The 13582-nt window shown below is 41.7% G+C and overlaps 1 protein-coding gene across 1 annotated transcript; it reads right to left on the bottom strand.

Moving 5' to 3' along the window:
• Positions 1-1392: 1392 nt before the first annotated feature.
• Positions 1393-7160, bottom strand: slc26a10 (solute carrier family 26 member 10). Its single transcript, XM_047600083.1, has 18 exons — positions 6469-7160; positions 6042-6152; positions 5710-5867; positions 5471-5635; positions 4655-4807; positions 4488-4570; positions 4245-4392; positions 4043-4156; positions 3862-3939; positions 3680-3775; positions 3213-3319; positions 2982-3051; positions 2671-2853; positions 2513-2567; positions 2286-2374; positions 2147-2201; positions 1952-2058; positions 1393-1870 (listed from the first exon to the last, which is right to left on the bottom strand). Exons 1-18 carry the CDS (start codon positions 6731-6733, stop codon positions 1832-1834), a joined length of 2076 nt encoding a protein of 691 aa, XP_047456039.1. The 5' UTR covers positions 6734-7160; the 3' UTR covers positions 1393-1831.
• Positions 7161-13582: the final 6422 nt, after the last annotated feature.

Below are 13582 nucleotides of genomic sequence, written 5' to 3'. Positions count from 1 at the left end.
AGGAGTTTGCCGGTTTACTTTTTGAATATCTGCCTTTACACTGTGTGTGTGTGCCTGTTAGTAGGTCTGACTGTAGAATCTGGCTTGGTAAACATCTGGCCAGAGCCTTGTGTACCATGTTCTAATTGAAGTGGACTACTTCCTGCCAATTAGTGAAACACTCCTTGAGCTTTAAAGGGAAAACCCAAAGGGTACGGTGTCTGGAGGCCTCTTTGAAATATTCACAGAAAAAAAAATAATAATAATAATAATAACTTGACTATCCAACATCAAGCAAGGAAATAATTAGTTTTTTTTCTTCTTCTTTTTGCATCCTGGTTTTGAACTCACACTACCTACCTACAGAGTTACCAGGTCAAGGTTAAAAGGATTTCCATGAGGATCAGTGGGAGGAAAGGTTTTAACAGTTGGACAGCAGAGGGCAGCAGAACAGTAAGGCGAGGCCGGTTAGACAGCTTTTCTTAGAAGCGTTTCATAATATGTAGCTTTTTTCTTTGAAAGTAGGAACGAGGCAGACACACGTTTTTAAAAAGTAGCAGGTAATTCATGTTCAAACTTGAGTTTCGGTTGTTTTCCAAAGAGGGCTGCTTGTGTCAGTTCAGCTCTTTTCTTCAGCTTTACATTAAAATTACATCATGTTGAGTGTTTAATATATTTCATATACTAATACTGTGCTTTACAGATTGAGAAAGCAATTCATACATAGTCAAATAAACAACTCAATCTCCATAAGCAAATGTAACAGTGCAAGTTGTATTGATAAATTCAACCTAAAGACTACACGCTTCCTTTACATTTCTGTTCTATTTTAATACACACATTATTGTTGTCCAGATTTTTATTTTTGATTATTTCTGTAAATTTTTCTCTCCTAGTTTTCCCTTTTTTTTTTAGCTTCACTCAACTACAATAAGCTGTTTTTGATTGTTATTGTGCGACACAGATTTACATTTACTTATTTATTTGAATGAATTGATATAATTTCTCTGAGCAGACCTACAGGGCCTGGCCAAATACAAAGACTGCTCTTCTTCCCTCGTCAAAATCTGACAGAGAGGACATGCTTCACATTCCACACAGTGTGTTTCCCCTGAAAAAAAAAAAAAAAAAAACTATAATACTATGAAACTAAAAAATTGACGGAGAAACCTACAACCCACGTTTGCTCAAAATTAACTGAATGTATCTTTTATTCATTTAAATAAAAAATAAAAATCTAAGTTCTGTTTTTTTTTTTTTTTAGATGTATTTACTGTCAGAGCAGCCACTGGGTGGCAGAGCTGCTGTACAAAGGTCAATCATAAAGCCCTTTGTGCCCTCACTGAATAGTTAAAGGGAGCATGGAATGACATTTCGAGTTTCAAAAGGATATAAATACACATAAATACATGATTTTTAACAAACTGCGCAGTGCACTTCATATTTATTTATATTGCAAATAACAAAAAGAAACTAAATAAATATTACAATGGCAACACATAACGTATTTGACGGTAAAAAATGAGAATAATTCATATCTGTCGTAACAGACTTATCATATTGGTGTTATTCACACTTTTTCACACTTGTTTACATTAAATATACTGTAAGACTATATTGGCGGTGCGCCAGGAGTGAGTTCAATATCTGCAAAATGATGTAATAACACTTTAAAAGTTACTGTATTTTATGACATGGTGCTACAACAGGCTACTGCTCCTTTAAAACATTGGCATACAGTACGATGTGGACCAAACGCTGCAGCTCAGAGACACATACAATAAACGCCCACAGCCGTTTTAGTCCCACACACTTGGTTGAAGGGACAATGATTCATCACTGTCCTCCTGGCTCACACCCAAACTGTCGTCGTGTTCTCCGGAGGTTTTTCCTGCAACACGCAGCAGTATCATTACGAGTCATCAAAATATTCTTAAATTATTTATATTTGTGTAAAGATTCTGATCCCTACCTTCTGCTGTTGGATGTACATCACGGCATCGTGGACGGTGACGAAAATATGTTGAGGGTTCATGTAGTTCATTAGACCACTTGACGTCAGGATTTTTAAGACACTGTCTAAGGAGATAGAAGTGAGTCGAGGTAAACAAGTGAAACTCTCGCCCGACAAATTACGTACGGAATTTAGCCGAGGAAACGGTCTTACCATTGCAGTTTGCCAAATACACTTGAACTCCAACTTTCTGGCACTCGGTGCACATCTGCAAACGGCCGCATTCGATCAGTCACTTGCGACACAATGCGAGCAAATACCGACTGTCGTGATTCACTGTTGCAAAACGTACCTGCGTGAAGAGCCTCGCTCCGGCCACGTCGACAAATATCACACTGCTGCAATCAATTAGCACGTCCTGGACGTCGCTCTCGGATGTTTCTGCAGAAAAATAGAACTCTTTGGTGTGCAGCAACAACAATAACTACATAAATAGTGTAAACAAAAGCTGCACAGCAAATAGAACAGTGATGGCGTTTAGTGTGTCTCACGCGGGCCACAATAGAAATGATTAATCACCTGATTTGAAGAAGTCAATTTCTGAGGAAAACGATGTGTTTGCAATGCCTCGTTCCTAAAGGACAATTGAGGGAAACAAGAAGACGCTAAAATTAAACAGGCACGGTATGTACTTTAGATTTTTGATATTGTTTTAATCTCCGTTCAGTCAGCCGCACCACAGTGTTGACGGTGGCTTCTCTCTCCCGTTTCTCCAGGGCTTTTCTGGCCTTTTCCCGGCTGCGGATCTTCTCTGGCGTCAGGCCCAACAGCCTGCTCATTTCCTCCCTGAAGAAGCTGCGGTTGCCGTAGTAAATGGGCCCGTTGTAAGTGAGGATCTTCACTCCGGGAACTTCATAGCACTGAAACGAAAAGAGGACAGCCTCATTCTTATAGGATACACCTGCTGCGTTATCTCTGGGGTTATTATCGTTGAAAAAAAAAGAAAAAGTCTCATGTTGCAAGGATTAACGGCAGAAACCTTGCTCACCTTGCTGTGGTTCTCCAGAGGCCTGTAAATTTCTGTGTTGCTTGCTCGGCCAAGCACCGAACAGCCAGCCCTGCGGGATCATTCTTCATCAGTTTTGGGTTAAAGTGACATAAGAGTATGACAGCAGCCTAATTCATACATTCGTCTGATTGTTGTTTTTAACACGTGTCCGTGCTATTCCTTCTCATATAAACTGTGTCGAAAGGTGCTCTTAGTGACGGGAAAATGCACCTCTGTGTGCGGCAGATGACGGTCATCATAGAGAAAACCACCCCGATAGCCAGGCCAAGGTCCACGTTGAGTACCACCACAGACAGCCAGGTTACAACCCAGACCATCTACACAAAGACACACAAAGCACAATAACACATTGTCACGTCGGGACATAACAATCGACAATGGGGGTATGTCAGCATGAGCGATGGTTAATTCTAGCCAAGCAATCAGTGTGAAAGTGTAAGGATCACAGCAGTCCATTTGATGTGTCCCCTGTGTTCCACTGGCTCATTATTCCATAACTAGATTAATACTTCTTGGCTGAAAGAGGGTTTGTATCAAATAACCTTGCAACTGTGACGCTGCGGTTATTGTGTGGAGAGATATGTGTCACTAGTTTGTGAGCGGGCAACTACGCCTCAAGTCCAACTGAGCTACGAGACCACGCTCTTATCTGTCACACTGCTATTAATTGGGCTTACGGTGTCGATCCTGCTGATTCTCCACAGCTCAGGTAAGTCTTGGAACTGCAAGAACATCTGCCTGAGGCTGGTAACATTGATGCAGGCCAGGACTGCCTGAGGAGAAAGACAAAGGAGGAGCTGGGTGAATTCGTCCGCTTTCTTTCTTTTAAGCTCGTACAGAAACAGAACAGTGGACAAACCTTTGGCAGGAAGTAGAACAGTGGACCAATCAGGAGCAGGACAATCAGCACAACCAGACTGGTGAACAAGCCAGAGAGCTGCAGGAACACACACACACACACACAAATACGACTATGAGTTTAACACAAAGCAGGCGGCAAAAGAGAAGAAGCTGCCATTAATCGTGTGCACTTTCCATACCTGCGTGTATCCTCCAGCGCTCTCAAGTATATTAGTGGTGGCTAGAGTCGCTGAGCTGGGGAAGCAGTTAAAAAAGGAGGACACCGTGTTGGAGATGCCGTGAGCGAGCAGCTCCTGAAATCAAACAAAGGTTCAGTTCGAAAACAGATTCAAATCCAAATCTCAGATTTCACGAAGCAGCCCCTGCTTCCCCGGATTTTACCTGGTTGGGATGTATAGAATATCCGTGTTTATCGGCGTAAATCATAGCCAACGAGACTGAAACAGCGTAGCCAACAAATGTTATAGCTATTGTGTCTCCGGCAATGGCAGGGAAAGTGTGAAGCGCAGGCACCCGTGGCGCTGGAAACCTAAAGAAAACATGTAAAAAAAATTAGTCGAAATCCAGATGGCATCTGACCACTAGTGCTTAGATTTTTGTTTTTGTTCAAATCTGAAAGATTACCCAGCGGGAATATGGCCAACTATTTCAATGTTGTAAGCGGAGTCCAGGGAGGAGGCATAGGCCACACCTGTTGCGATGATCACCTGAAGAGTGAAGCATAAATTAAGTATTTTAATTACATTGAAAAGCAAATAAACTTTCAGCATTTATGAACAAAAGTCACTAACCGTCAGAATCTCCACGGGGATAGGCGTTCGCAGGCGGTGCCGGTAACGCATGTTGATCTCTTTAACTGGGACCAGGACGGCCAAACACACCAAAGAGATCAGCAGCTCAGCCATGTTGGTGTGGGGCAGGTTCTCCATCACTGATGCTAAAGTCTGAGCACACAAATGCATACAAAGGCTTCACATTTTACAATAAAGGATTAAGTTGTCCTACAAATTATTATTAATATTATTGTTATTATTATTATGATTATTATTTTTCCCTGTATTGTTCCATTGTGGCACATCACCTTTTTTAATGCACCAGCTATATGGAATATAAACAAACAAAAGACAAAAATCATTCCATGGTAACCCCCCATCTCTTCCTTTTTTAATGCATTACACACACTCGGATTTTAATGCACCACATGCACTCACCTCATAAATACATAAAAAATATTAATGTATGTATACATACAGATACAGATACAGTCTTGTACCACCTGCACTCCCGGGCATCCATGATGTCATTATTATTATTACAAAAATATTAAGTTGACATTTTTTGTTTTTATAGTTATTATTGCTGCTCTTGACTATCTGATAATTACTATTATTATCACAAGCTCTATTACTATCTTAAATATCACTAATATTAGAATTATCTGTGTAACAATGCAACTGTAAATATCACTAGTTATAATACACACACATTCATTGCCATAAATATTGTTATTCATACCCCTTTTTTGTCAGTCCATATCACCACTGTATTGTTATTGACACTGTATTGTCTCATTGTACAATAAATAATTTAAAAAAAACACTCCTTACCTTGAAAAGGGAGAAAGTCCCAGTGTGGCGAGGGAGTCTCAGGCCCAGCATGCTTTGCAGCTGAGAGATGGTGACATGGAAAGCAGCAGCGCTGGTGAAAGCCTTAACAATCGGCTCTGACAGATACGTGGAGAGGAAGCCCAGCTGAAGACCGAACATGCAGAGCTACAAGACAAGACATGTCTTTGTGAGCGTCCGGGAACCTGTCACCGTACTCTGACTCTGTGCATCAGTCCTACCATGATGATTCCTGAGAGAAGAGCGACGGCCGAGGCCACGCCGATTCGCTGGGCCTCGAAGTCAGCCGCTTCAGGCGAACTTGAGTTCATCTCCAGCGGGGTCGGGACAAGCTGCTCCACCACTGAGCCGGTCATCAGACTCACCACAGCAAAGGTACCTGAGAAAAGGCCAGTCTTCTCAGCAACAGCAGAAAACATGATCACTGAAAACTGGCTCTGATGTCAAGATGGATGAGATAATAAAAAACTGTATGTGTGCCAATGATGACTAATTTGTGTTTTCCACACTCAACTAGAACATTTATCAGATGCTGTGTGGGTTCACATCTCACCTGTGGACACGTGGCGACCTGTGCCGAAAAACATATACAGGACAACGGGGAAGAAGGAGGTGTAAAGGCCAAATATTGGGGCCACGGATGTGAGTAAAGCGAAGGCCATGCCTGTTTAGGAAAGGACAATGAAAAAGACAGCTTAGTAATTTTTATTTTATTTTTATTTATTTTTTAAATAACAACACATTGCATTGTCCACTCTGACAATGTGGGTGGTGAGTGTTTAAAGAAAGTATATATAAGTAATTTAATTTACATCAGATTTTTTTTATAATTATAATCAATAAATAGTTTCAAGCATGATTATTGGAAAGAAAGAACTATTGTCAAGTTGCCTCCAAATAACTAATGAACTGAACTCTTCTTCTTCTTCTTATCATTATTATTATTATTACTATTATTATTTAAAGATTATTTTCCTCACCTTGCGGAATGTGAAGAATACCAACAGTCAGTCCCGCTATAGTGTCTCCTAAAATCCATTTCTTTAGCTTGTATCTGGGCAGCCAGCTGAAAATGGGCACTCTTTCCCTCAGCAGGTGAAGGCAGTCTCGCCTTGAACACCTGCACCTCCCGGCGAGTTTTTCCCGGAGCCGCAAACTTCCAGCGGTGTTGTCATCCGAGCCGTAGGACTGTTTGAAGCGGTCCTCCGTGTAGATATTCCTGTACACGGCCACAGAAGCGCTCATACTGTCCCCCGTGCTGATGACTAATGAGGGTTCACCATGCAAGAGCGATAGTTTGGCCAGTAGAGATGTTGTCTATTGCAATACATATATAGCAAACTCTGCCCTGACCCCTGGAGTCATTGTAATTTCCTGCCAGACCCTCCTCAGCCAATGACATGCCCCATAGCTCAACCTTTTTTGTTACAGTATTGAACAACTTTTTTTTCCTTTTTTTTTTTTTTCCAGCCTCACACACCATAAAGGTGTGTTAGTCCATGTTTCCTTCAGAGGTCCTCTGGGTCCTACTGCTAAAAGGATTTCTTTTTTTTTTTTAGGAGGAAAAAAAAGTCAAGCACACAATCCTGTCCTTCACTCAGGACCCTCCTCCCAAACACGCTCACCCTCCTCCACGCTGCACAGCTACGCGGTAGGTACAAACTCAGAGGAGGCCACAATTGATTGAGTCATACAATGTATAGCACTGTGAAACGACACAAGAGATCAAAGTGGCATTGTCGGCTGGGCCGAGGTGTAACCTCAAACCGTGTCTGTAAGCGAGGAGTTCATTTCCGCGAGGGATGGATGTCTGTAATTGGGTGGGTGGTTAAACCGTGTAGCCATAAGGAAAAGAGTGTGCGTGGCACCCATGAGAAACCTCTGTGAAACCCAATCACACATGGCAGCCCGGTTCACGGATCAAACCACACCTTGACTCCGATCAGAGTTTGTGTGTGATGATGAGTGAAATGTTGTTCCTTGTCACACGGGAGTGGATGCAAGGGAGCTTTGGATAAATACAAGATAAAACAGATACAATTCATATTGTTTGCAAAACGCGGCTCGGGAAGTAGGGAGGAAGCAGGCGGAAATCAGTCTCACTGGTGAGACTGATTTAATATAAAACAACGGAAACGGAGAATTTAGGACTGGTGTGCTTCCAGTTTTGTGGGCGCTGTGAATGAATTTCTCTGTTCTCCCATCCCACGAGGCTACGTGAGGAAGGGCAGGCAGTGCCACGGTTTTCCATTGTTGCGCAGGCCAACACCCAAGGATTTTAGCTTGAAAGACCCTAGACCTCGAATAGAAGGGCAGCGAGTTTAGATGTGAAAACCCAAAATGTACGGTCACACACGTTCGGTGACATCCAGTTAGCACGAACTCAAACATACGTATTAGGAATGACAATTCCCATCAGCATTTTCACAATCAAGAGTACGGAGAGCTCCTAATGTGCACCTTATATACTGTTTGAATGCCATAAAGACCATGATCTATAAAAGCCTATATTAAACTTGGCCTAGTGCTATTTATAAATGCTATTCATATATATTATTATTATCATTTTGCATTCAATATTAAGCTATTCCTTAACCCTTTACTAAAATTATTGTGTTAATGTGTCTTAACGAAATTTTAATTTGTTGGGGAAATTAAAAGAATATACAAACAATGTCTAATCAACCAAAGATTTTGCAAGCAAACAGCATGCTGGAGGGCTGCAGGGCTGGGGGATACAAGTGAGCTCATCACTCCAGCTGACACATGTGATGCGGTCATGTGATTTAATGGGAACATGGAGCACTAATGTTATGGACATGAACTCATCGTGTCACCTCAGCCCAGAGGAAGCCATAATTAGCACTTGGTGTGTGGTAATCCCACACACAGCGACAGCGCTGGAGGCAAATCAGATCATTTTAAATGTGAAAACATTAGCTAATTTGCGCAACATTGTCACGTGTTGTTGTCATTTCTTGAAAAAGAAGCCGGTGCTAATAATGAAAGCAGAGTCAGACGGGGCGTAGATGAAAGGTCCGGGGATGTTTTACAGACGTAAAGCGCCGCGTGGACAAAGCGTCATCCATTCCTGCGTTTCAAACTAAATGAAATAAACAGACATGTATGCGGAGAGTTGTTTTTGTTCCAGTGTCATATTCGTAGAATTCCTGTGTCTGGTGGAGAGGAGACACTGTGATATAAGGGACTTCCTAAATGCCAGGAATGTGGGCCATTGTGTTGATCAGCTCCAGAGGATTTATGAACACACCAACAGAGTGATGTGTCTGCAGACTGTTTAAACAAGATATTAATCAGTGGGTAAAGGAACAATGTGTTGAATGGAAAAGGATATGGAGCGTTAACCCCAAACGTGATGAAACCATTCTGCTCCTTCATAACAAGACTTTTCTTCATAAATTTAAAACAATGGAAATGCGAATACTTGAGTGGCACTTTACACAATCCAACCTGCACCATGCTGACCTGAAAGCAGTTAAAAGAAAAAAAAACAGGTAATAACACCTTTGTATGAACACAATACATGTCAACAGATGTGACCAGACAAACATGGATACGTTAAAGGTCCCACATGGTACCTGTTTTACAATACGAGTACACAAATGTGATTCTGTGTTAATTAGTGATGCAGCTATGTTGATGTATGAGGAGCTGCGTGTGGTTAAGTCACGTATCAGTAGAGGAGCCTGTTCAGACCTTAAGGAAATTAACCTTTTTTACACCAAGTATGTGAATCTTTGTTTGAAGTAGTGACTTTCTTAAACAGCGGTAACCCCATGTTTCCGGTAACGTCTCCAGCGGCATGAAGGTATTTTAGCCCATTCCTCAGTGTGTGACCCCTTCACTCCTGAGATGTGGGTGGGTTTCCTCACATGAACTTAGGACTTTGACTTGGCTATATCAGAACATCAATTGTGTTCTGTAGCCATTCTTTTTGTAGAACGACTTGTGTGCTTGGTAGTGGTGTGCAGTGAAGGTCTTTATGCTCTAAAACCGATTCTCAATCAAAATATTGATACATTCAGTCACTCAAGGTAATGACGGAACACAGTGGAAAGTAACTAACACTATTGAGCTGTGGCAACACAACAATCTTTGTGAAACACCTGAGGATAAAACACAACACAGAATATGAGGCATTTATGATGAGATGGACAGAACTGAGAACCGTGTCTGAATTAAGATGCAAGTTTTCATTTTATAGTGGTTTTTAATAGTTAAACAGTAATTTATTTTAACAGTCTTACTATTTTACTTTTGCTTTTTTTAATGTTTTAAACAGCATTTTCACGTATGTTGTATGATTGTGTCCTCTGTTGTTGTATTAGCTTGACTATACAGCAAATGAGGCCACTACCTTAATATCAATAAATTACTCTGATGTCTTTGTCATTCTTTATGAATCTGTGATTTGAAATACACTACTTTTTTTTAGGTTTATCAGACACATTAGACGTGTATTTGCACAAAGTATCGGTACTGGATCGGTATCGGTGGTATCGAACATCACTAGGGTGTGGACTTGTTGCGCTTTGTTGCCTGTTCCAGTCTCATTTTACAGTTTAGCTTGGACGTCAATGCTGAACCAATGAATAGATATAATGGAAAAAAATAACTGCTGTTTGTCACTTGAAGCTGGCGTATATCTATAACTCATTTTCTTTAGTTTGTGTGGGATGATGACACTGTTTATATTCTTTAAGGTCCAATAGTTGTCTCTGTAACGACGTCACCTTGCCTCCTCCTTTACTCACTTGACATTACTACTGCTGCTAAGCTGCTTCAGTCACTTGGTTTAAACAACGGATGCTCCCTCACGATGCCACTTAAAAATATAATGTCACTGCAGCAGGTTGTAATGAACTTGCACAAACAACCCGTGGGGTCAATTTTGCACTGTCTTGTTTTGTTCCCGTTCTCAGCGTTGTTGATGTTTCTGAAGTGCGACATTGTCCTGGAAGACAAACAATTAACTATCTTGTCTAAGAAGAAAAATACTCGTATGGAGTGTTGTGAGGCTGCTGTAGTTATGTTTGGCAGCACACCTCATGATCCCGCTTTCCTTGTTGCATTAGCATTAATCACATTATAAAAATACCTCATCCAGCCTGTCTCCTTCATGCTGAGTGTGTGTCCTGATCTTACAGGGTCTTTCAATTATTTTCTTCCAGGGAGAGTCTCCAGTTACTTTGTGGCCTATAGTTCCTGCTATTGTTCTTTATCAGCTTTATGGGATGCTTGTCCCGACCCCCCATGGCATGTTTCTTTGGAAGTGACCTTGTCTATGAGGCTGACTGCTGGAACCCCTCCTTGTGTCTCCTTACCTCTCCCAGCCCTTTCCGTTCGCTGCTCCTCTCCATCCATTAGTGTCTCTCCTTGTGCTGTCTCAGTATTGTTTGACTCCTTGAATCATGTCCCTCTGAGGGGATTTGTCATTCATGCCACACAAAGTTTCTGCAGGGGTTAAGTGCCGAACACGGACAACGAATTTCTCAAACAGCCCTTTGATGTGCGCTGAAAAGAGCATATTTTATAGCAGCTTGTGCGGCTCTATTATTTAGCCGATACAATAATCAAATGAATATTGCATTCTTTAGCTAAACACTTTCTTTTGTGCTGTTAATTCTCGTCTATACCTGTAATTAAAGAGTTTTGATCCCTAAGCGTCACACTATAATCTAATTACTTCTCTCAAAGACGTGTGCTGGTTTTCTCATCCCCTGTCCCAATTCTTCTATTCTCCTATTGAGCCATGGTTGCTAGGCATCAAGATGTTATGTCCAGCAGTTTTTTTTTTTTTTTTTTTTTTTAACTTTGTGTGTCCGGCAAATTTTGGAGTAAGCTGCTCACTTCCTGTTCATACTGAACGTCTCCTGACCTCCGCCACACCTACGCTAGTCATGTCCATTCGTCAGACATCTGGGTCGTACATCTCCTGGGCGGGTGATGCGGTACCCGCCTACCTACATCCACAGGCTCCCCAGGGATCCGCATCTCGGCGTGTGCTCACGGAGTGTCCTCCACGGTTGCTATAAATAGAAAAAAAAAAAAAGTTTTGTGTTCTCATTAAGGTAAAAACAGGATGATGCCTTAATGATGGTGTTGTTGCAATTTCCATATGATTACGTTAAGTGTGGATTATGTAAAACAATTATCTGCTGCTGCTGGTGAAGGAAGTGCTCTTCCATGCTGGAAACCAGACAAGCCAAAAACATGAAGGGTCGACGCCTTGCCTAAGCAACATGCCTGTCATCTGACGAGAACAAAAGGTGAAGCCTCGATTCCCTCTCTGACCTTCCTTTCTTTCCTGATAGTCACCGTCCTATGTGTCCCCTTCCAGGATGTGGTGCCACACATAAACAAATGTGTCCTAAGAATCCTCCCGACAAACCTCCTCCTCTTGCCAGTTTACTTGCGTGAAGTCCGAATGTGAAATATCAGTAGTTGCTCTTCACGTAAAATCTACCAGTCATGCTTGAGCAGGTTGGATCCACAGTTCTTGTCACTTAATCACCAAAACTAGATCAGATTTAGTAAATCACTAAATGTTTTGAGCTACAGAGGCCCTGGCTTGACTGGGGAGTCTGGTTTTGGGATGTGTCACTTCCTAGCCCATGCCAAAGCATTGTGCAGCTCAAGTACACAGCGGCGACACAGCCTTGAACCACATTGTAAGAGCCGCCGCTGCATTGTCTGCTGCACCTCCACACGTCTGTCAGCACTAGATTCACTTTCAGCTGCAGTTCAGCACTTAGTGCGCTCCACACAACCAAGAAACAACATTTCCCTGTGTTGTAATCTTATGCTTTATGTACATTAATAATTACTCCCATATGCATTACACACAAGAAAGAAGAAATAACAAAGAAAATAGCGGGCTACAAATCATAGAGTGTTGAGACATGTGAGTAGATTTCAGTATTGTGAATGTTCTAAGAACTTGCATTCTCTATGTTTCGTTTAAAAAGTCCCACAGATATTCAGTGTGTGAACTCAACCACTGGGAGCGGGTTAAAGGGAATGTGATGTTGCGTTGTAGTGAGTCAAGTGTCTCATCTTGTGCGTGAGACTCTGTTGGAGTGGGTCCTTGAGAATCAGCAGTGCAGCCAGGCTCACCTCACAAGGAGTTCAGAGGGCCAAGTTCAGTATCCTGTGCTCACCCAGCAGTGATCCTCAAGGCTGGCTTCTGAATTTTAAGACCAGTTTTCGTGCAGGCAGTTTTATTTTCCACTTTTTAACACTGTCCAAAACTGTGTCCGGGTTACTCTTAAACATTCAGCCTCGTGCTCCGGTGGTGTGAAGGTGGCTACAGAGATAGAAAGCAGATCATTTATATACAAAAACATGCGAGTCTCTATTACAGCCTACACAAAAATGAGAGTATAGTAGTGTCAAAAAGCAATTAAACTGTGTGTTTATCAGACAAGCCTCATTAACATGCATGGCTACACACATTTCCTGCAGCAATAATAATGCTGACAAATAGCGCTTCAAAGACAAGAAGCAGCACAGGATAAAGGATAAAGATTAAATCATAGGTCTTCAACAGAGGGGTCCGCAAAATCTTTGGTTGAATGGACATTTTTCCTATATATCTTTTTTAATTCCCCCCACAAATGTAAATTTCTTTAAACACATATTTTAGCAAAGGGATAAATGGAGGCAGAAGACAATATCTTTCAGTCTTCACTTCACTCATCCAGCGATACAAGAGCTATCTCTACAGCACTAGCCGAGACCTGTCAATCAGAGCCTCCCCTACACAGTAAGCCCCGCCCCTATCGCTGCTGAGCTAATCAGGAGGCTGCACATTACACCTCTGACTTTGTCAGGTTCCTCGCAATTGTCAGAGTGCCTATTCAGTTCCCAGGTGAAATCCCAGAGTCACACTGCAATGTTAGCAGAAGTTAATGGTGCCAACTACTGAGGCTAAAATGACTCGGTGGTTCACTGCCTCTACTTCATTTAGCTGTGTAAAGTTAAAATGTGAATCTGTCAATCAATTAATCAATTAATTCCATAAACCTGTGTATTATTTGGATATCTCAATATTGATAATATGCAACATGGTAA

Source organism: Mugil cephalus, chromosome 1, assembly GCF_022458985.1.
Source record: "Mugil cephalus isolate CIBA_MC_2020 chromosome 1, CIBA_Mcephalus_1.1, whole genome shotgun sequence".
NCBI lineage: Eukaryota > Metazoa > Chordata > Actinopteri > Mugiliformes > Mugilidae > Mugil > Mugil cephalus.
This window is presented reverse-complemented; position numbering and strand designations above follow the sequence as displayed.

Excerpts from the sequence above, each read along its gene's own strand:
- slc26a10 (XM_047600083.1), bottom strand. The coding sequence starts at position 6,733 with ATGAGCGCTTCTGTGGCCGTGTACAGGAATATCTACACGGAGGACCGC. Across the intron at positions 5,636-5,709 it reads TTCTCTCAGGAATCATCATG|CTCTGCATGTTCGGTCTTCA; the intron begins GTAGGACTGATG and ends CTTGTCTTGTAG. Across the intron at positions 1,871-1,951 it reads TGTACATCCAACAGCAGAAG|GAAAAACCTCCGGAGAACAC; the intron begins GTAGGGATCAGA and ends TGCGTGTTGCAG.